A 24,136-nucleotide genomic window follows, 5' to 3' on the forward strand; every position below is an offset into this window, starting at 1 on the left:
TTTCTCATATACTTTAGATTCTAGACAGATAAAAGCAACAGAAAGGCTGAGGCTGGAAGGAACTTCCGCAAGTTATCTAGTTCAACCTTTTACTCAAAGCAGAACAAAGTTCAGGTCAGGTTGTTCAGGATCTTATGCTATGAAGTTTTGAATATCTCCACAGATGGAGAAGACAATGAAGAATTTTAATTCTGTTCAATAAAATTATCTTGCTTATGATTTCACATAAATGCCCCAACTGGTTTTGAGCATATATTTCATGTATGTTATATGTTTCGACTTCCTACGGAAGTCAGCAGTGACTGGGAGAGCACCGGAAGGTTTTATTTTTCTGACTGTCTAGAACCTGTTGTAATTACATAAACTTCTTATGAGGAAGAGCAGGGAGAGAAAGTCCTGAGAGGGCTGACATCTAGCCTTGGTTTAAGGCGGACACTTATCTTATCAACCTACTGTTAATAAACTTGCTAAAACAGTAAAGAGCCAGATTTAATTTTAACTTGCTTTACTGGCCTGCTTTAGCAATGGCTAAAGGTGATAGCTTGGAAAAATATTAATCAGAGTCAGCTATTTAAAGTCAGACATGTTTTTTGGCAGTTTCTTCAGGGAAGTTCATCTAACAGCCATCAACCATGAAGATTCTTAGCTACCTCCTGGTTTACCGAAAGTTCCTGCTCATTGTCCTCACCCCACTGCTTTTACTTCCACTTCCACTTATCATCAAAACCAAAGTAAGTGACCTGCTTGGACAGATAATTATTTTGCACCTGTATGTAAAGATTGAGATTTCCAGACCTTTTCAGATTAACAGAATCACAAATAGTTTGAGTTGGAAGGGACCTTGAATGAATAATGATAATTGCATTGTGATTATTTTTCTGTCAATTCAGTGTATTTTCACAGAAATTTAGAGAAGACAGCTTCAACATAAAATTCTGTACTGGGTGTATAAAGCTCAGAATCATATATTTGTTTTCTAACATCTGGACTACATTGGAAATATTGTTATCATTATTACTTTTGGACTCTTAAACAGCTCTGTATAATTGACAATGGAGATGAATTTTCAGGAAAAGAGCTGCAATTACTTTTTGTTTAATAAAGGATTTTAAGTTCATCACATTTTATGTTGTCTGATAGGAAATGACTGAATTCAGTGAGCTGACAAATTCCCTCTGGTTCCTAAATAGAGAAAAATCTATAGTTTTATTTTACTGGAAATAAATTGTGGCATTCACTAACTCTTGGGACAACTCCAAGCTGATGAAACAGCTATCTAACAATGTCATTAGTGACTCTATTTGGTACAGCTCTGATGCCAGCAGATTGAAATGGAATTCTGTGATGTGTTATCATGCATGTGTTATACGTACCATGTAGGAAAATACATGAAAATTTGTTTCAGAAGTCTTTGCCTCACAGTTACATGGTGGGTACAGAGCAATGTGCTTCTCACTCTCACATCACATTCCAATATTTGATTTCCTTTCTGAGAGGAAACTCATGGGAAATTCTTAATATCATAGGACTTAAGTGAGATGAACATTTGCTAGGTGAATGGATATTTTAAAATTGTTTCATACATAACAAAAATTTCTTTCCCAAAATAAATGATAGCCACAGCTGACTGACTTAGGTTTAATATTGTTGTTTTCCAGTCAAAGGTTCCAAGAGCTACATCATTAAGCTGATCCTTTCCCAGTACAAAACATCTCTGCTGTTGTTGAGTAATTTCATACCCTAACCAGGGGCACTAAGAGTTCCAAACCATTTTCCTTAAAAGCAGAAATATAAATTTAAAACTACACAAAAGAGATTTCTAATACTCTGGAAAAAAACTAGATTTAATTTACCTCATTATATTTGTCTGGGGCTGCATTTTACAGACAGCATTGAAAATTATTCTCCGGAGAGGAAAAAAAAAAAAAAAAAAGATAAAAAAAGGAAAAGAAAAAAACTCCTGGTTTTAAGGAGTTGAAGCAAAAGACACTTGCTAAATTTACAAGTCTGAAAAACAACAACAATGTTTCCTGTCAGAATTGCATGATACCTTTTTTGCTAGATGATATCCTTGCCTTGTTGCTACTGATGACAAAACATTTGACCAATTACTGACTGCGAGTACTCCTGGACTCTGAAAGGTTTGCTTACAGAGGCAAAATGCTTTTGATTTATAGGAATTCATGGCCTGAGAATGCTTCAGAATGACCTAGAAGGTGATTAATTGTCCTTGAAGGAACAGGCAGCTGATTTTTTCCCATTTTCCTGAGTGATAGAATTGAAATAATTTTACAATTTTACTATCCCAGAAAAAATTCTGTACACCTATTTTACCGAGTGTGTTTCATATCTCAGCAGGATTGTCAATAGCACACAATAACTACCCTAAATGCAGGTCCTTTGACTCATACTTTTTCCAGCTGTGGGGACTCTCTACTGATGGAGATGTGCTTTTTGAATTGTGATTTTTTTCCCCCTGGATGATCAGCTCATGTTGTTATTGGTGCCTTTTGTATTCTAGGAAGCAGAATGTGCATACACGTTGTTTGTAGTTGCCATCTATTGGCTCACAGAAGCTTTGCCACTGGCTGTTTCAGCTTTGCTGCCTGCATTTATGTTCCCCTTGTTTGGTATAATGGCATCCAAGCAGGTAACCTTCATTTTTCTCTGTTTTATATTGTGCATATCAGGAATCAAAACTCCAAAGAATGAAACACGTAATGCTGAGACCTGTCAGGCAAATGCATGGATTTGCTGAGTGCCAATCACAACAGTTCTGCCTCAGGACTTGCTTACATGCTTTGTCTTCAGGACTTGTTCACATTTTAAAAATAATTTCTTTAATAATTTCTCCTAGATAGTGGCTCAGTGTTTAGATGTCAGTTGATGGGAAAATGTTAGGTAGTTATGAAACATCCTTAATATTACAGAGGCAAAATGTCACAATAATGGCATCATTTGCAAACTGCTGACTATACACCTTCATGTCAAAGAGATGAAATCACAGCTAATCATAATCTAACTCTATGCTTAAAGTTGTTATTTTACCTGTTGGATAGATAAAAAAGTAACAAGAACAACATTTAATTGCTGATTTAGTATTCATGTGAGATGTGACTGACAATTTTGGATTGTTCTATCTGAAACTTTATTTTTTATTTTGTTTTAACCCTATGCACTTTAATGCATTTATCCTTGAATCATTAGGTTAAATCTATTTAATAGTTCCAATGACCTAATTTTAATAAAAAAGAGTCTCTTTATTTATTTCATAATATAATCTTATTGATTTTTTTCATTAAATTGGTATTACCAAAGGCTAAAAGAAATTCACCATTTAATCTTAGTGATGGGTTTATTTTCCTTTTTGGTTTTTGGGGTTTTTTATTTTGTTTCAGGTAGCATCTGCTTATTTCAAAGACTTTCATCTGCTCCTGATTGGAGTGATTTGTTTGGCAACGTCAATAGAAAAATGGAATTTTCACAAAAGAGTGGCTTTAAAAATGGTGATGCTGGTGGGTGTCAACCCTGCATGGTATGTGCTAAACAGTGTCTTGAAGGATAAAAATACTTGTGGAAATCTATGTATTCCAGAAATAATTTCCTACTGCTCTTTCTACAGTAGAAATCCAGCCATTCTGTTTTACTCAAACAAAGCAGATATTTAAATTGATATGAAAGGTTTGTAGGTGACACTTTAATATTTTGCTGAAATCCTAATTGAAAGTTCCCTGTAGTGCTTCTATTCCTAATGAGGATCCTTGTGAACAAAAAGTATGATTAGATTGTAAATAATATAGAGGTCCTGTTTCTTGATGGTCGTTGGAACATTCCCACCCAATGCCTACAATATAAAATTTGTTCTATGCTGATTTTTTTTTATTTCAATAGTGTTTTCAAAATCCTGGACATTCCCAAAAATCCAAAAATAGTTCAAATACACAGTGAGGGGGAAAAAGACCAAACATACAACTAAGCAAATGGTGGGGAAGGAAAAACACATTAACATAATGTCTTTACTTAAAGTATCTTCCTTTGTCTACATATGAAAAAAAAAAATAGCAAAGGATAGGCACTTCCTCAACTGGATGAGGGGATAAGGTAAAAGAAATCACACTCCCTGCTTACTGACTATCAACACATATTTTTGGAAGTGAAAAATCTTTTTCCAAGCTTTGCTTGCTTTACAAACTTGCAGAAAGAGTTTAGGCTGACAGAAGCATCTGTCAGCGTTCAAGTAAGGCTGCCCATAAGATCTAGGGAGCAAGTTTGGCTTCCCAGAATACATCATGCTCGTGACACCTTGCCAGGAAGCAGAAAGGAAGCAAATGGTCAGAAAACCATAAACCCCAGGCCTAAAAAGTAAGATGCCTCTGAAGTGATTTAAATAATGACACTTCATAAGAATGCTGGATTATTTCTATTAATCAGAAATTTGACTGACCTAATTTTAAATATCACATGTATTTTGATTTAGTTGTACCTCTTTTGATAGCTGGTAGCTTTCTGTTTGGAAAAAATTCTCTTTACATTCTTGTTCTACTGCCTCCCATTATCTTAAGCTGTGTTCTTGTGCTATGCAGGTTTAGTTATTTTGACTTCTCTTTTGAACACTCCTAAATTCTCATCTTTTAGCTGAAATGTTGAAAGGGAGATGACAAGTGGATGGTGTGCTATGCTAAGCTGAGCATTGCTGGAGAGCTTGCTGTGAACAGTCAAACCTGAAGCCAGCATCTGAGAATACCTAAAGCAACTCCAGAGCTGTTACCCTGAGGAAGCACCCTTCATACCTATCACATTTCCTGGTCATGACAAAGGGATGATAAGAAATGATGAAAGGATGAAATGATGATCATGATGAAATGATCTGTGAAGGATGAAATGTGAAGGTAGATCTGTGATCTACCCACCTCTCAGCATCCGCTGCTCACTGGCTGTGCCCACGGCAGGCACGGTGCAGCCTCACCCAGCCAAGGCAGAGACATCACTGCATGAGACCTCTGCATTGCAGGCCAGAAAGGGCGCAGCAGTGAAAGTAAAACAGCAGGAGACTTCTGGATTTTCCATTGCAGATTCTTCTGGAGAAACTGATGTGTATCAGACATATGTGACCAGCAGGATCAGGACAGGGATGGTCTCCCAGTACTCAACACCAGTGAGGTTGTAGCTCAAATCCTGTGCTCAGTTCTGGACCCTTCACTTCAAGAAAGACATTGAGGTGCTGGTGCAAGTCTGGAGAAGCTGGTGAAGGGTCTGAAGCACGAGTCTTATGAGGAGCAGCTGAGAGAGCTGGGGTTGTTCAGTCTGAAGAAAAAGCTTCTCAGGGGAGACCTTATCACTGTCTACAACTCCCTTGAAAGGAGACTGTAGCCAAGGGAATGTCAGCCTCTTCTCCCAGGTGAAAAGTGAAAGGATAAGAGGAAATAGCTTCAAGTTGGGCCAGAGGAGGATTAGATTGGATAATAGGAAAAATTTCTTCAGTGAATGGTTGGTCAGGCATTGGAAATGGATGCCAAGGGAAGTGATTGAGTCATCATCCCTGGAGGTATTTGAAGATGTGTAGGTGTGGCACTTCAGAACACAGTTTAGTGGTGGACTTGGCAGTGTTTTGTTTATGGTTGCACTTGATGATCGTAAGGGGTTTTCACAGCCCAGATTTTTCTGTGATCCTTTAAAGGCTTTCTGTCATTTGAGCTAAGCAGTAAAGTGTGCAGACTAGCAGAGAAAGGTGAATACATCTATACAACCTGCAAGGGAAATAAAATACTGGGCTTTTTGCACTACAAAGCAAAGAGTGACTTTGTAGTTGGATATAATGGAATAATTATCCGAGATTTCATGCACAATATTTTTTAACAATGCCACAGAGAAAATAATGCAGAAAAACCAGGCCTGAACAGAATAGGATATATTTTATTATTTTGTAATCACTTTTAGAGTCCCTCAGAAGAGCCCATCACATTGTACCAAATGGCCACCTGACTATCCATTATACCTGACCATCAATCCATCTAATGCTGGAAATTTATGATGAATAGTTTTAGAATACATTAGTGAATGTCTTAATTTGATTTTGCTTTTAAAATCCTCTTGCAAGTTCTACTAAAATGACATTTTCCTACAGTATGAAAATTCATATTCAGTGTGCTTATTCTGACCTGTATTTTCTGCAAAAGAAACAATTCTTCCTCAGCTTCTGTCTGCAGACCTAATCCAAAACTGCCTAAATTAATGGGTTTTACACTACTGATGACAATTTGTGCTGAATCAGGTCTGTGACTTGCTGGTCTACAGATCATTTCATCACTGCAGTTAAAAGTGCACAGGGAAAGACAAGGTTCCCCTACTGAGAAAAAATCCAGTTTGAAATGTTGTTGCCATTAGCTGAAATGAAAGGCTACAAGAGACATTTTGATGGTATTTTTACATCATCAAATAATGTTTACATGATTTTATACAATATCTATATTGGTTTCACGTACCAAGTAAAACTGACTTTTTTGTGAAGCTTCTGATCAAGGCTGCACAAAGAATTTTACAAATTGCACAGAAGTCTTCTGATAGAAAGGTGCAACACCACCATCCCTCCACTAATTTCTCTTGCTGTGATGATGTATGGCAGGTGTTTCATATCAGTGATAGCACCTTGGAACAGGGATTTAAGAAGACTGTTCACATTTCCAACTCCAAGAACTGCATTAAAAACAACATTGTGACCTGTATTCTAAATTTACAATACAATTTCACCAGATACGACATAGAATGTTTGATTTTTCAGTCATCGATGCAATTCAGTGTATTGCATTACTATTTGTAGTAAACCTACAAAAAGTTGAGCCTAGACCAGATTACAGAGTTGTAATGACCTTTCCCTTTCCCATTTAATATCGAAGATGACATTTATTGAAGCTCAAATAATGCCTATGCTTGTCTTGGTGCTCTGAGTAAGAACTGTTTTGTACCTCTTTCTGAATTTTTAACATTTCTTCCTGTAACAACCAAACTGGTATATCTAGAGAGCTTAACTAAGTGAGAACTCCAGGGTTTTGACCTAGACTGTACAATATGAGATTAATAGCCTCAGCCACATAGCCATTTTAACTCTCATTTGAATTTGTTACATGCATGGTGTTCTTTCTTCAAAGATGGTTCATATACAGTATAATTCTGTAAATAATTATTATTGCTTCTGCTTCACTTTAAAGCATATTTGGACCTCTAAAATATGATAATTTCAGCATCTTAGATCAAGAAAATTTTAATTCAAAAATGTTCTCAGAATTATAAGCTTAAAATTTTCAGTGTTTCAACTTTTCTGTTGACAAAGTTCTCATTTATATTAAATAGACTTATGATAGGAGGTGTTACTGTAGCAGTCACAGACTCTTCTCTCCTGTTCCAGGCTTATGCTGGGTTTCATGGTTAGCTGTGCTTTCTTGTCAATGTGGCTCAGCAACACCTCTGCTGCTGCCATGGTGATGCCAATCGTAGAAGCTGTAGCTCAGCAGATCATCAGAGCTGAAGCAGAAGCTGATGAGCTGGAGATGTCCTGCTCTAATGGCTCCATCAACCCAGCCCTGGAGCTGGACGGTAGGCACGCTGCAGTTCTGCCTTTGCCACCCTCAGTGGGCAGGAGGGAGCACTGAAATGCCAGAGGAGTACTGGCATCTTCTCCTGCTTCACTGTGAGGCTTCTCTCAGATCACCGTGTGTGAGCTCTCTCACGGTCACAAAGATTCATTAAAACTGAACAGATGCAGAAGGTGGCAGCTGGATGAGAGGAGGGGAGACAGGAAGGGGCTGGCTTATCAGCCTCTCTTATCACCTATAAGATGGCTGGAAGGAAATATGCCTCCAGGCTATAGAAATGCTAAGGCTTAAACGTTAGCACAGGAAAAGAGCTCTTTAAGCCGTAGGGTAATGTTGGAACAACTACTGAATCTAAACTGATTGCCTTCACAGTTAGATTGTAAATTAGGAATATTTCTCCTCATGAGAAGATTCAGATTCTGAGGAACAGAAGCCATGAAGGAGTAGGGCACAAATCAACTGTTTCTGAGATTGGTGCTTGCAAATGTATTGATGGGATGATGTGAAGTAAGTGCATGGGATGAGATGTTGATGGAGCCTTTCCAGTTTTACTCCCTTAAATGCTTTTCTGTTTTTGCATCACTGTCTTACAGAAAATATAGGAGAACACGAAAGCCCAGATTGGAAAGAGAAAGAAAAACCAGTAAATGGGTAATTGTTAATGATTTAGTAAATTCTGTTCTAAGAATTCATCTAAATAGAATATCTGTTTGCTACAATACATGCCTTTGTTTTTCCAGATATAACAACAATGTGGGTAGTACTGTATGCACAGTTGAAAAGGAAAATGAAAAAGGAAATGAACAGGTACTTAAAGTATTTTTATTATGCAGTGAAGCTTAGTTTTAACCTAAATTACACTTCTATGCCACACCTCAAATGGCACAGGTTGTAATGAAGTTGGTTACATGTGAATAAGAAATATACATGTAGTCAGACACATGTACACACTTTGCTTGTATAGCTATTTCATTACTGGTTTGCCCTCCCATTTCACACAAGTTAAAGCAACCTCACCAGAGTACAAACTCCATATCAGGTGTGTGTATATGTATCAGCCTATACAGAGGCAGTTCTGTAAAGACTAAGATCAGGGAAGGGACTTCAGGATTTGACTCTGCCTCCTTTTCCTTTACATGAATAATTGCATTACCAGTATAACTGTGAACTAACTAACACTGTAGACAACTATACTGCCAGTAAATTGTCTGGCTCTTCTGACATATCCTCAAATTCTATTTTTGCCCCTGATGATGAGCCCTTCTTATACATTAATTAGTGTAAATATTTTCTAAGCAGAACCTACCACCTGCTGAAGCAGAGAGAAAAAGCAGAAAGGACAAATACAGTGGGATTTTCAAAGTGATGTGTTTATGTGTGGCTTATTCTGCTACCATTGGAGGACTGACCACAATCACAGGAACATCGACTAATCTGATTTTTACTGAGCACTTCAATTCGTAAGAGACTACATTACATTATTTGTACTCTTCTTAGTCCAGAAGTTTAACTTTCCTTCTTAAGCTCTCACATGGCTCCCCTAAAATGCATTAGAAACCTTGCCTTTTGATTTGATATTATTTGATTCTATTGCTTTTCCTAATTTTTTTTTAACTGAGATAAAATGAAATTGCAGATTTGTATTTGCCTTACACTGGGGAAATCTGTAAGTGACCTTCCAACACATGCAACAAGATGACCATTGTTTGGTTAAGTAGTACTTTACAATTTTGGTAGCTGCATGGAAAAAGATAGATTTTTCTTAGAAGGAATGCAATACTTGGCATGAACAGAACAATCACTATCTAAAGATCTGTTATTAATTTTTAAGTACAGCAGGAAATAGGTTCAGACTTCTTAGCAAAGAGCATCAGGAGACTTTCAAGAGGCTAAGCACTGTTGAAATTAGAAATCTGGGTCCATTAATTAACAAAAAAAGCAGATAATTTCAAGGCAGTCTGAAACTTTGCATTCAATGGAACAATGTTTTAAGTTTTCCAAAGCATTTTCTAATATTCATTTTCTTTCTTAAGTAGAACTACTTTGAAAAGAAAATCGGCAAATTTAGTTCTAAACCCCTTGGAATCTAATAGTTCTTGCTGATCATTTTTTTCTTCTGCAAACCTACCATTGTCAGTAATAGTCCTACTTGAATTCTAAAATAAAATAAAGCAAAATTCTTTTTTGTCCTCCATCCACTGTTTTGTATTGCACATGACAAAATTGTTGAATACCAGTTATTGATAGCGTTTTTAGAGTTTGCCTGCAAAGAGTTTACTGTTATTGGCACTAAATCACTGTAGAAAGAGGATTGTTAAAATCGATCACACTTGTAGATTTTCCAGAGGAAATAGGTCTAGAAAATAAATCAGTGTGTCTTGCCCATCCTTGCTTCAGGCAAGACCTGTAGTAGATAATCCAACAATAGCAGATAATCCAACCAGAGCTATGTAATAGATTAATTTTAAAAAAACATTTAAACTGATCATCCATTCTACCTGAGGGATATTTGCTCTGGAGATGAAGAATACCTAACTTCAAATTTCTAGATTACTAGAAATACTTACACAAATATTCATCCCTGTACAACTTACATAGTACAAGTACAAAACTAAACAAAAGAAGTTTCAGTGTTGCTTCCACTGTTGTCTTCTACATCCATTGGAGCTTTTCCATTTGAGTATATTTTCTTGTGCTAAATTCTCATCTCAAAAAATTCCTTTCTTTCAAGTTCTGTTTCTTTATAGTCCTAACAGCCCTTAGGCTGTGCATGGCCCTCCCTTGCCTACTGAACTCACTTTAGACACACCTCAGTCTGTGTCGGATCCCCAGACCTGTTGCTGATCCATTGCCCAAATAGCCAGCACAGCCGGTTCCTGTAGTGGCCATGATGACCAGGAAGAGGATGGGAGGCAAGAGGATACCACAGACCACCTCGTGCTGAAGTCTGCTGCCAGCCATAAATATTCTTCCACAGAAGTGCTTTCTGGTAATTCTCACAAGTCTTCATTCCTTTGAAAGGTGCACTAAACTTTTTTTTTGCTTTCATCCAGACGTTACCCAGGTTGCCAGTGCATCAATTTTGGATCCTGGTTTGTCCTTTCCATCCCCATTGCAGTTATTATTCTGCTGCTCTCCTGGCTCTGGCTCCAGTGGCTCTTCCTTGGGTTTGAGTAAGTGAACAGTATAATCAATAGAAATAAAGGTTATTGATATAAAATTTTATTTTTACCAGGAATAAATATTGCATCTTAGCTTAATATACATTGAGCCTTTTCCTTAGGAAAAGGCTCAATAGGAAGAAAATGCAGCAAAAGTGATTTTGTGATCTTGATTAATATGGCTCAATCTCCAGATGGACAAAAATTTTCTAAAATAAGAATCCCAGACTATTCAGCCCAATGTGAAAAGTCCATACCACAAATGGACTCACTTCTTTATACTATACACACAGAGTCATTAGTCAGTGCATGTGTGCAAGACAAAAGAATACTGAAATCATATGCATTTTTTTTTTACTGGAAGAGTCATAGGAATACATCCTTTATTGGAGTGAGGCATTGTTTTGAATACTTGAACAATGTCTGTATAAACTAGATGGCTGTATTTGTAAATGTGAGGCAAGAAACTTCTGCTTTTCCTAAATCTATATCTGGTGGTATGGTAGGGTTTCTGTTTCTCCACGCAGCTTGGGCTTTTATTGTTTTGGAGAGGACAATATGCCTTTTGGGATGGTTCTTCAAAGCCTTTTTCTCCATGAGTTCACTGGAGAGATAGGTGGGACACCAATCTTCCAAAATTACATGGCCACATGTGGTGCAAGACATGAAAAGTGAGACTAGTTTTAAGCAGACAGAATCATGCCATGCTTACCACTCTATATGTGAACATTCATAGTATCATTTTTCATTATTGTTTTGATAATGTTCTATTTTACTTTGTATAAGAGACTTATCCAAGAATGAAAACCTGGCTTGTAGCAAATACCATGCTGATCAATATGTAATCTGCTCATGTGAAAAAAACCTTTTCATTCAAAAACAAAGTAAAGCAAAGCCATAGATTTAAAGAGATTTCCATTAAAGAGAGTTGTATATTTAATTCTTTCAATTAGTTCACATGGTTGAAGTTTCATCCTTCCTGGCCAAATGAGTTGGTCAATAACAGAACACATTTTGTTGCTGCCTCTGTCAGTTTCCCACTGGGCATTGTCAATTAATTCCAATATGCTCAGTTTGGTGTGTAATAACTAAATGGGAGATACTGCATTGTAAAGTGACATTTGTCAATGCTGTTGGTAACTGGAAAGGCTGGACAGTTTTTTCTGTATACACTAGTATCTCATCATCCAATATTGCTGCTTTATATTCCAGTTTAAAAAACATGTTCAAGTGTGGCAAGAAGAAAACAGCTAGAGAAGAGGCCTCATCACAGGTGATTCAGGAGGAGTACAAGAAACTTGGACCAATTAGGTATTTCAAACTATAAATCTGCAAGCAAGAGCAGGTAAATCTAAATGTCAATTCAGGAAAATTTATAATTCATTCTACTTCTGCTATAGCTACCCAGAAATTGTTACACTTGTCCTGTTCATTCTAATGACCCTCCTGTGGTTCACCAGAGATCCTGGCTTCATCCCAGGATGGTCTTCACTTTTCCCAAAGTAAGTGGTCTCTTTTAATAAACCAAAAAGAACTGTACTGTGCCTTAACTATATACCTTCTTTTCTAACCAATTTTCAAAAATTAAAATACTTTCAATATTTCAGAAATATGCCAGGCCAAACTTGTTGCAAACCTTTGTAGTGTATACAGAAGATAAACTCCAGCAACTTCACATATATATGTGAGCAATAGCTGTGTAAAACCTGTTATAGGATAAATTAAAGTGCCTCCTAAGAGGGATTGTTACTAGATTTTTGGCTTAATATGGTGAGGGAGAATGCCAAAAGGTACTTTCATGCCAAAGGTAATTTCACTTCCAGTGTGAAATTCAAAGAATAAATCTGGTTAGGATTTTTTTATTTACTTCCCTTAGTGACAGCACACTTATATGCATACAGGCCAACATCCCATGCTGTGACAGCTGAAATTAATGATATAAATGACTGTCCATTCATGCATATCTCCCTGAAAGTCATAGTTTAACTGAATACCAAAAAGTCAAGAACTGTTGTAGGGGTTTTTTTGTCTTCTGCTGCAACTTTTCCAGGATCATCTGGATTTCTTTCCCTAAGTAATCAGTCTTACAGGAACTTATATTACATATATTACTTATATGATATCTCCTTTTCTCTTGCTGCAATTACTGTAATTTCAGTTCTGTTTTTCTGTGATAAAGTTTCAAGTTTTGCCATGGAGTGGTAGGAAGTAGTTGCAGGATTAGGAGAAGTGGGACTTAATGTTGTTTAAGTCCTTATGGGTTTAACATTTATTACTAGTTATCCCAAAGACCAACTCTAGACTAGAAGGGTAATTTTCCATTTTGTTTTCCTGTGTGTTTGTGATAAATGACACGTGAACACACATACCTCATGCCTTCTCTCTTTAAGTATGTTTCCACCACTTACACACCTTCCCAGTGCTCTTCCAGAAAGTCTGGGAGGTAGTGTGACAAGGAATAATTGTAGCACTTTGAACATTTAAACTGTAACACAAAATTATTTAGCAAAAAAAAAAAAAATACCATTAAAAAGTCCATTAAAAACTAAGATTAGTTTAAAATTATTTACTTTTAATCATCAGGAAAAGATTGAAAAGGAACACTTTTTCTTCTCTTATAACAACAGCAGAGCTGACGATCACTGTCTCATATGAAACACTGCACTCTTGAAAGGGTTTTGGAGTGGTGACCTAATTAAATGATCAGCTAGCTAAGCAATCAGGCTGGGTTGGCTTTTCTTCCTTCTTCCTATTAACACCCACAGCTCACCCAGCATTGTCTAAAGAGCTACATATTAAACTGAAATACAAGGCACTGTAAAAAACCTTTCAAATATCTGACTTAGGGTTCAAATGACTTTTTTTCATCCAGAGAGCTACATATTCCTATTTGAAGCTGGTTATCATTGTCTGAGGATTTTGTTCATTGGTAGAGAAAAACAGAGCATTCTCAAAAATGAGCAGGGTTACAGGTTCTACACAGGGATGTTATTTGTGGATGCCCTCTAATGTTGCCCTTGGAAGGAACTGCAAGCCTGTGTCATAGCACACTAGGCCAAATTATGTTGTAATTTGGGTGAGTTAACCTGAAGAGAAACAAAGCTTTGCTTAAGAACTTTAAGAGGAAAGAAAGCATTTCTTACTATTCATACCCTGACTATATCTAGATAGCTTTAATTTATCAATTATATTAACAGGCACAAAAACAGTAAATTAGGTTAAAACTTTCTGAGCAACAAAACTTTTCGGGGAAAATAAGGGACTGGGGCATAAGGATGGCACAGGTACAGCTGTGAGCAAGGCATATTCTTAGAAGCAAAACCCAAACCAAACAAGAGCAACAACAAAGAAATGTGAGGGAAAAACCCCTCAGATCTTAGGAACTGTATTTCTGACACTGTGATGTCCAAGAGGCTTGTAGCAGTGCACTGAACTGCAGATTACATCTCTTACACACTTGTTCCCTAAGCGTGAGCATATAAAATTGCTCAGTGCTTTGGACTTAGGTACAGAGATAGGGATGTGCATAACTTCTTTAAGTTTATGTTACAGGAAACACCTATAAGGAAATATTCTCCACCCTTACAGAAATCTGATAGCGCTTGTTTTCCACAGGGTTTTATCCCACAGTCTCAAGAAGGCCTAAGGGAAGTTCTGCCACCTGAAAAGAGGTTTTACGGTATGAAGAGCCACAATGTTGCTCTGAGACTAGTGAGTGCATCCTATTAGGTGGGAATTGCACCACCATCAGGGTCTTAAACCAGAAAGGGCTGTCTGATCCTTTATTCTAACATGCTGAAGGTCAAAAGAGTTACACTGTTCTGTGTGTTAAACCTAGTAGGAATTTACTTTATCAGAACCTGAATTTCCAGAAAGAAACCAGGCTTGATGTTAGGGTGGCAAAGCCCAGGTTCCTCAAATTTTGGAATTTGCTAATTTCCTTGATAGTCATGTCTGTTGTCAAACTGAAAAAGACAAACTAACGTACTGCTTTCTGTTGGAATATGCTTTCAGAGATCTATTTTTGTCTTTCTCTATTGGTTTAAAAAAATCTTCTGTGCTTTAAAAGTATATGTATCTTGTGATATATCACCTTATAAGCTTTGCTTGATGAACTAAATTAAATACTTAAATCTTTGTTTCAAAGAAAATTTCCCATCACTGTCATCACCCATTTCATCAGACATTTGTGTGCACCATCATGTTACTGAGTATCCCTTTAATATGCAAACACTGATACTTTTGAAATCCCAGCAGAAATACCACTATTTATTTATGCTACCTTCATACCTCTTAAGAGCTACTTTTTGTACCGTCAGCAAGTTTTTAATCCACACTTCTGCTGTAGCAGTATTGAGTAGAGCCCATTATTTCCAGCTTTATCAGATGCCTTTCAAAAATACATTACTTCTACCAGTTCATTTTTTTTAAGAAAAATGTATATTTATTAAAGTCTAATCCTTCCTTTGCTGTCCTGCCCTGCACCCGTTACCTCCTTCTGTGAGCGTACAGCAGGATGTTTTAATAAATATTGTATAACACTACAGAGAGCAGCACAGGGTAAAAATGCCTGTTTCCTCCCCATCTGTTGACAGCACATGATCACACATCATTTCTGCTACAGCAGTTTCCTTCTCTGTCCTGGTCTGATTCCAGGCTGCCGGGTATTAGTTTCAATTAGAGCAGTTCCAGGTTGGCCTTTGGCCTTTGGGTTTATGAGCCTCATAAGAAACAGAAAGTTCAACACTGAGCTGCAGCTGATTACAGCTGATGTAGGCAAGGTAGGCTTCCCTCACTCTTCCACAGATTATTGCCTGGATGTACTGTGTTGCTTTCTTCATGATTTATTGCTTTCTTTACTTCTAATACAAGACCATTATGTATTTCTGTCCACAGCCATGTTCTCTACTACAATCTCAGCTGGAGTGAGATCTCTTGAATCAACAGGTTTTTTGCTTCCTTATAGCACAATCAGATTTGCAGTGTCATAAGCAGGTAGATGTTGTATATGCAGTTGTATTACAACTTGGATAAATAGGCTTTAAAAAACGTTTATCTGAAAATTTGATAATGATTGAAAAGCTTCTGTTTGGAATGACATTGTGTGTGTCCTCATCATAGTTTGACTGGTGGTAGAGTGTTGTGCGTGTCCCAAGCAGGTTTTTTGAGAATGCTGTTTTGCATCAGAAATACTGAGTTTGTGAGCAAAAAGTTGCACTCCCTAGTTCAGCTAGAGTAAGTGCTGAGTCCTGTACCTGGGGAGGAACAATCCCAACAGGAAGGGGGCTACAGGCTCACCTTGACAATCTTTAAAACTACATGAGAGAGAGCAAAGAGGAAAGAGTCAGGCTCTTCTTAGAGGGGCTCAGTGACAGAATGAGAGACAGGATGAGAGACAATGGGCACAAAATTAAACTTACAGGTTGCCTCCTGAACATCAGGAGATGTTTTTCACCTGTGATAGTGATCCAGAGAGGTTTTTGATTTTCCACCTTTGGACATATTAAAAAACTGTCTGAACATAGTCTTGGGCAGCTGGCTCAGAGTGATCCTGTCTGAGCAGAGGGGGTTGGCCCAGAGAACCTCCTGAGGCCCCTTTCAAACTCAACCATTATATGAAAATGGAGCTGCCTAGAGGAAAGTGACAGCATGGATTGTTTCTGTATCTAGATCTCACTTTCCTTAAAAACTTCTAGCAAGACTTAGAAGAAGGTAGGATAGGATCCAAAAGGAAGAGATTTTATATCTCTAGACCTGGTGCATCTGGTCTTAGGCTAAAGACGATATACAGGCAGAACCTCCTGCCTTAAGAAACCAGAAAAATATAGTAACTTTTTTTTTTTTTAATGTATTTTCTATGCAGGCAGAGTCTAGGAAGCAGGAGACAAAAAGTATTAGAGAATCACTTCAACTTCTAGGGCATCTTCATTTTGTGACAGTATTAGCTAAAATTATGCTGGTTTTGGTGTAAGTCATCTGACTTAAAGTAAAGTTTTAAGACATAATAAAGTTTTGTTTGAATTTCACCTAACAAATCAAAAGACTAGATATTTGCAGCATATCACTGAGAGAATTAGTTTTTGCTTTCAGTGAGAAGCTCTGGTTCAGTACAAAGCATTAAGCTGCTGGGAAGATCTGATGGGAAGTTATTATTGGACCTACTGTAGCTGAATATTTAGAAAGCATATGGTCTGAGGCTGAGAGAACAAATGTATTGGTGTGTTGCTTCAGAAAATCTTACAGAAGATCTTGTAGAAAATAGAAAAAAATAACAAGGTTAAGAAAATGTTTGCTTAGCTTTCTTAAGTAAAATTTCTATTCATTTTAATGGCCATCTTGACTGAAATAAGACAGACTGGGGTATGTCATCAGCTAACATTGGTTAACAGACTTGTGTGTGTTAAAATGGCCTTACAGCTCAGCTTGGCACCTTGCCTGATCTTGGTGCTACTTTTTACAAGTTAGAAGGATATTGAAGCAGTTTAAGACACAGTAGTGCAAACAGTTCCTAGGTACTGGAAATGACCAAAACAAACACAACCCTTGTGACTGTGACCCTAGTAATAACAGCCATAGGAGGATGATAATAAAGTTCTGCTGCCTTTCCTCAGCTAGAAAATCCCCCTTGTTGGTATGCACTGTGTTCTTTAAGGCCTCTTAAACAGAATCTATTGCAGCGCATATTAAAATTATTAAATTTATCATTAAACTGTGAAAACTAGTTATCTAAGCATCAGCTACTTCTGAATATCCCACTCTACCAGCTAATTTCTGTATGGCAAAATAACACATGCTTACTTGAGATGTTTATTTATGAATTTATAGGGCCTCCACCAAAAATTTCTCTAGATCTGAGGAGCTGACCTTGATTGTCTGCCAGGTACCCACCCAACGACTTTGTCACTTCCTCTCCTCAACAGGAAAGGGGATAAAATAAGGTCAAAAAGCTTTTGGGTCAGGATAAAAACAGGGATAAATGATTGCTTATCAGTCACCACTATGGGCAGACTTGATATGGGAAAAATTAATTTAACTGCAAGTTAAAAATAGAGTTGGATGGTGAGAAACAAAGATAGAAACTAAAGCTCTTTCCCCTCATCCTATTTTTCCAGGCTCAACCTGACTCCTCTGCTTCTTTCCACCACACCTAATGGTGCAAGGGATGAGGAATAGAGGGTTATGATCAGTCCACAGCAGATTGTGGGCTTTCCAGATACTCTATCCTCTTCCTCTCTCTTCCCCTCCTTCTCCTGACTATATATATTTATCTGGGTTTTTTTTTGTTGTTGATTTTTCCATAGATATAAAAGCTATATTACGGATTCAACAGCTGCCTTAGTGATAGGCCTCCTGTTCTTTATTATTCCAGCAAAAACATTGCATAGGACATCGAATGGAGAAAACAGTTGAGTATAATTTGATGTTGATTTTACTATAATAAGGTATCTAAGATGCTACTGTAAATGTAACTTATTGCACTGGTTAGAGGAATGTAGTTAAATACTAATGTTGAAGTCTTAATAGAAGGTATAAAGCACTGGGGTGTAAAGCATCTCTGACCTGGAAGTCAGTGCCATCATACAACGTGAGAAGCAGCAGGAGCCAGTGCTGTGCAGGAAGGTGTTACCTGTACCCATGGACACCAATGGAAACCACCTGCCCATTCACCGCAATGGGCTTTGAAATGGGCTGCATGGAGCAGGGCTAGGCTCATGTTTTGAAAATGTTACTGCTTGATTCGGGTACCCTATAAAACCCCAAATAGTACATTAATTCATTATCATGTAATTTTTCCTCTTCAAAATGGATTTTTTTGTTTAAAGCATGCCTCTGGCTCATCCTCTTTATGCATTTAGTTGTGCTGCTGAAAACAATGGGATCTAGGGGTTCACAGAGAACAGAGGGTGTCTTGGTTTGGAAAAACAGGTGTGTGCTATTGAAGGCAGGTGCCTCCCCTGAAATGGAAAATGTAAACCCCCTCCCTCTGAATTGTTGTAAATTTGAAATTAAGCGGGGCTCTCAGGCAAACATATGGAAGCAGGAATAACAGTTATTTGTTAGGCAAGAAAATAAAAAAATCCAGAAAATAAACAATGCAGTAAATTAAAACCACACTGACAGAGTCAGAATAGAACCTGACACCCTGTTAGTCAGGGTGTTGGTAGCAATCCAATTGGAATTGTGGCTGCAGTCCTCCTGGAGTGTCAGGTGTGGTTCTGTTGGAGCAGTGATCCTGTGGAAAGGTGTAGTCTTCCTCTGAAGATCCAGTGGAAGAGGCAGCTGTTCCTCTGGGAAATCTAATGGAGAGGCTATACTGGTTCTCCAGAACCTCAAGATTATACCTAGGTAAGAATGCTTGGCTCCTCCCTCTGGGTGGAGCATCTCACAATGGGATGCTGTAGTTCTTATCAGTCATGCAGTGACATTCAGTAGCCTATAATCAGCAGATGTCTTCCCAGAGGGAGGAGTGATTGCGGAAGAGATAAGGAAAACTGCTCACTTAACAGAAGACAACTGCCATACAGATGGCAAATAGAATACAATTTGCTTGGCAATCCAGGACAGAAGGTCAGAACCTAAATGAGTCTAGGTGAAACAACATTGCCTCAGCAATCTGCCTGAATAGTGAAGTTTTATTGAATAAATAAAACCCATTGGTATCCTACACCTCTCTTCTACATGGGAAGGAGGGGAAGGGGACCAGTGCTCCACTGGCGGTAACCATCACAGCTCTAATGTTTCCATGCCATGACAGTTTTCCCCTGTCAAAGATCTGTACCAGGAAGTGCAGGTTGTTTCGGTCAGAGACCTTGTTCGTTACAATGATGAGCTTTTTGTCTTTGAATTTTCCCCAAGTACTTCCTCAGGGAGACTATTTCAAGAGCTTGTCAATATGTTTTTAAATGTTGGTTGGGGCGTTATATATATTTTTTTTTTCCTCTAGCTGTTTCTGGTTACATTCCACTGATTACTTGGAAGGAATTTCAGTCATGCATGCCCTGGGAAATAGCTATTCTTGTTGGTGGCGGGTTTGCACTGGCAGACGGCTGCGAGGTAATGCAATTTATAGAAGTACTGAACAAATAATGTGACCCAATCAAGAGCAATTCAGACAGGCAGTGAATTCACAGTTATTCTCTTGTTTTAGCAAGTTATTCTGTAGCAACACTGAACAGGATAAATGTGATTAATATTCAAGGTGTTCAGAAAGCAGGTTTAGAGAAAAAGAAGTTTCCTGTTTTCCAAGACTATGCACAGTGATGACTACTGTTTCTTATTTAATGCAGATCTGATGGGGGCAGAGGGGTTGTGACAACACACTGTTTCCAAAGCCTTAATGTCACGAGATAACTCCCATGTGGAGCCTGATGGTGACTCCAGTAAATCAAGCAGCTTTGGACCTAGACTCTGGTTATGAAGCCTAATATACTCGTATTACCATTTTCTGATTAAGACTCCTCTAACCGTCTCAGAGATGCAAATATAAATATAGTGGAAATATATAAATGGAATATGGTTTGCATGGGCTCCTATAGAGCACCATTGAATTAGAAAAAAGGTCTTAAAAACACGTGGTAGAAATATAGAAAATATTTCAGATTTTTCTCTTTTACCCAGATACTTCACTATTAGCAGATAAGTTCTGTTGATATACCATTTAAATTTTTTTCCTTTCAGTGACTTGCTAAACATACTCATGTTCTCATGTTCCTAATGCAGGTTTCCAAACTTTCTGAGTGGGTAGCAAGTAAATTGACACCTCTAGGATCATTACCCTTGTGGCTGATTATCCTGATATCCTGCCTTATTGTCACTACAGTAACAGAAGTAGCCAGCAATCCAGCTACCATTACAATATTTTTGCCCATACTATCTCCTTTGGTGAGTATAACAAGCTTATTTTTAATCAGAATCTACTCTATCACCTATGTAGTAATGCTGCTGCTCAAAGAAGTGGTTTTAAAAAGTGTCAATAAAATACTTCAGGTCTTTTACTGTCCTGTATTGTGCATTGTATATTTGGTTGCTTTAGGTGTTTTTACCAGGAGATGCTGAAAAATTAGTAAAATTAGATAAAAGTTCATTTTATGGATTAAACCCAGATGGCAATCAAGCCATACGCAGCTGCTCACTCACTCCCACACCAGAGGGGTCCTGGACAGAATTAGAAGGGGAAAAGCTAGAAAATTCATGGGTTCAGATGAAGACAATTTAACAGGGAAAGCAAAAGCCCCATGTGTAAACAAAGCAAAACAAGTAGTTAATTCACTGCTTCCCCTGGGCAGGCTGCTGTTCAGCCATCTCCAGGAGAGCAGGGCCCCATCACACATGACAGTAACTCGAGGTAAGAAATGCCACCACACCAAATCCCCCTGCTTTATACACTGAGCATGATGCCATATGGTATGGAATATCCCTTGGTCAGCTGGGGTCAGCTGTCCTGACCATGTCTCCTGCCAATTCCATCCCAGCCTCTCACTGTGGCAGTGAGAAAAATAGGAAAGGCCTTTGCCCTGTGTAAGTACTGCTCAGCCAGGAGAAAAAAACCCTATATTGTCAACACTGTGTTCAGCACAAATCCAAAACATACAAGCCACTGTGAAGGAAATTACATCAGAAAACTCCAGTACAGTTCAACATGTGAAAATTGATGCTGTCGTTACTATTTGTGAATATTTGAAGCTCTTAAAAGGACAGTTCTCTTAGGGTTTCTTCCAGACTGCATCTTCTGCAAAAATGGTTAACACTCCAGGTTGTCACAAAAAGAAGAGAGGGCTAATAGATGTGCTTTGTAATTCACATTTCTTCTGTCCTTAGATTAATTGTGTTCTTTCTTCTCATCATCTTTATCAAAACATCTGATTCTTTCTTCTTCCAAACTTCTTGTCTTCTCGTCTGTAGCTTTTCCTCTTGGCCAGCCTTGACACATACTAATGCCTTTTTCTTTGAAAGAAGTGTTAGTCCTCTTTTCCAAGAATTACAGAATCAATCGGTTTGAAGAGATTTGTGAGATCATCATATTCAATCTTTGGCTGATGACCACTTTGTCAAATAACCATGACACTAAGTGCTCCATCCAATTGTTTTTTGGACACTTCCACAGATGATGACTCCACCACCTCCACGGGGAGTCCATTCCAATGTTTAACAAACCCTTCACTAAAGAAATTCTTCCCAATGTCCAACCTGGACCTCCCTTGGTGCAGTTTGAGGCCATTTCCTTGTCCTATCACTATTGTCTGGGAGAAGAGACTCAGGGAGTTGTAGAGAGTGATAAGGTCTTTCCTGAGATGCCTTTCCCCAGGCTGACCACCCCCAGCCCCTTCAGCCCCTTCAGCTGCTCTTTAAAAGGACTTCTGCTCCCAGCCCTTCCCCAGCTCCATTGCCTTCCTCTGAACACACTCCAGGCCCTCAATGTCTTTCTTGTAGTGAGAGGTCCAGGGCTGGACACAGCACTCAACGTGTGGCCACAACAGTGCTGAGTACAGGGGGACAAACACTGCCTGGTCCTGCTGGCCACACTGTTGCTGATACAGGCCAGGATGGCAATGGCCTTCTTGGCCACCTGGGCACACACTGGATCATGTTCAGGTCCCATCAACCAACATAGCCACATCCTTTTCCACCAGGCACCTTTGCAGCCTGCCCCCAGCCTGTGGCACTGCCTGCAATTGTTGTGACCCTAGGGCAGGACCTAGCATTTAGTCTTGTTAAACCTTATCAATCCAGTCTGTCCAGATCCTCTGCAGAGCCTTCCTACTCTCCAGCAGATCAACACCCCCCAATGTAGTGTCATTCACACCTTTATGGAAAGTACATGCAATCCCTTCATCCAGATCATCAGTAATGTATCATATATAAATTCAGCTTTATCATCTTTCTTGCAGTGTTTTTGGTTTTCATGCCTGTGCAATGTTCTTAAAAAACGATTTACCAAAAAAGGTGTTTTCTCACTTTTTAAACTGGTAGTTCCATTCAGATTTCACTTGTGTTAATATAGGAAGTTTATATTTCTGTATTTAATTTGGCAAATGCATCCCTTGACAGCTGTACTCTCTTTCATTTTTTGGTAGGCTGAAGCCATTCATGTGAACCCACTCTTCATTTTGATACCTGCTACCTTGTGTACTTCCTTTGCATTCCTGCTTCCTGTAGCAAACCCAGCCAATGCCATCGTGTTTTCATATGGTCATTTAACTATTATGGACATGGTGAGTTTTAAGCAAAAGTCCTAAAGGGAATTTTTGGCATTCAAAAATTTTTATTCATTGTCTTGATGCATGTTTCTGCTTTCCTTTTCCTCTTCTTTAGGTGAAAGCTGGCTTTGGCATTAACATCATCGGAGTTGCTGTAGTTATGCTTGGGATCATGACATGGATAGTGCCTATATTTGATCTCTATACTTACCCAAGTTGGGTACCCAGCATCCCATCTACAAATGGCACTGGGCTGTAAAAAAAAGTTTCCTTTTATTTTCTCACATGTGGTGAGTCACTTAAAATGCTTTCAGTCACCACAATTATAAGGATCTACATTACTATAAATGCTGTATTTCACAGTCCTAGAGACTGATGATCCAGTCTGAGAGTCTAATCAGGAAGAGTGCTAGACTTTCTAAAGATCATAGTTAGATCAGGTTTCTAATCTAGTTCAGCTAGTCTGAATTTTTATATCTTCATGTTATGAAGGAAAAAAATAAATGTGCATAGCCATTATCACAGGCAATTTGCCCCCATTCTCAGGGTAGCAGAATAATGAAATTTAGAATTTATTATTTCAAATAAAAATCCTTGTTATTACTTTTTTGGGAGTTGTCAGAGAGCGTGTTGGTTTTCTGTTTTCTAGATTCAAGCTTTGTTTAAAACAGTGTTGATCACAAACAAAAGATCAGGGAGGGGACTGTTTTGAACCCATAGTTTACAGACCAGTCAAAAATGCACAAAAAATGGAGAAGAGCAGCATGATCGCTTACACAGCACTTTATCTATTAAGCACCTTGTAACCTGGAAGGAGAATGCATACTTAAGCATATATTTATGCTACATCCTCCCAGGACCTCACTAAAATACATTGTTGCTTTTGTAAAAGAAAAAAATACATATTTCTCTGTATAGAGAATGTTGATTGATCTGAGTTGATCTGTACAAGTTATCATCATATCTCTCTGCCAAAAGTAGATATATCTCCTTGAGGAATGAAACCATAAGACAGTGCTGAAGATTTAACAGTCAATCTGCCAACCAAGTGAATCTTCACCAGGAGGCTCATGATATCTGCAGGACAGATGGCAGTTTAAGGTTACTATACTGTGTAAATATTATAATGTTCTAAACAAAATAGTGTAATATGGTCAGAATGTAAGTTGGAGTTCAAAGATATCCCCAA

The 24,136-nt window shown here is 38.2% G+C and overlaps 1 protein-coding gene across 2 annotated transcripts; it reads left to right on the forward strand.

The window, feature by feature from the left end:
* The first annotated feature begins 610 nt into the window (after nucleotides 1-610).
* Nucleotides 611-23,846, forward strand: SLC13A1 (solute carrier family 13 member 1). Of its 2 annotated transcripts, none has more exons than XM_059472184.1 (15): nucleotides 611-731; nucleotides 2,522-2,650; nucleotides 3,399-3,535; nucleotides 7,403-7,590; nucleotides 8,183-8,240; nucleotides 8,330-8,396; nucleotides 8,886-9,049; nucleotides 10,643-10,762; nucleotides 11,963-12,061; nucleotides 12,151-12,252; nucleotides 18,052-18,155; nucleotides 19,695-19,804; nucleotides 20,471-20,632; nucleotides 22,825-22,962; nucleotides 23,063-23,846. In XM_059472184.1, the coding sequence occupies exons 1-15, from the start codon at nucleotides 633-635 to the stop codon at nucleotides 23,204-23,206; spliced, it is 1,821 nt and encodes a 606-aa protein (XP_059328167.1). In that variant the 5' UTR covers nucleotides 611-632; the 3' UTR covers nucleotides 23,207-23,846. The 2 variants fall into 2 exon arrangements, with proteins under 2 accessions (XP_059328167.1, XP_059328168.1); XM_059472185.1 differs by having other exon boundaries at nucleotides 8,889-9,049.
* Nucleotides 23,847-24,136: the final 290 nt, after the last annotated feature.

Source organism: Ammospiza nelsoni, chromosome 5 (assembly GCF_027579445.1).
Source record: "Ammospiza nelsoni isolate bAmmNel1 chromosome 5, bAmmNel1.pri, whole genome shotgun sequence".
NCBI lineage: Eukaryota > Metazoa > Chordata > Aves > Passeriformes > Passerellidae > Ammospiza > Ammospiza nelsoni.

Excerpts from the sequence above, each read along its gene's own strand:
- SLC13A1 (XM_059472184.1), top strand. The coding sequence starts at position 633 with ATGAAGATTCTTAGCTACCTCCTGGTTTACCGAAAGTTCCTGCTCATT. Across the intron at positions 8,241-8,329 it reads AAAGAAAAACCAGTAAATGG|ATATAACAACAATGTGGGTA; the intron begins GTAATTGTTAAT and ends TTGTTTTTCCAG. Across the intron at positions 20,633-22,824 it reads TGCCCATACTATCTCCTTTG|GCTGAAGCCATTCATGTGAA; the intron begins GTGAGTATAACA and ends ATTTTTTGGTAG.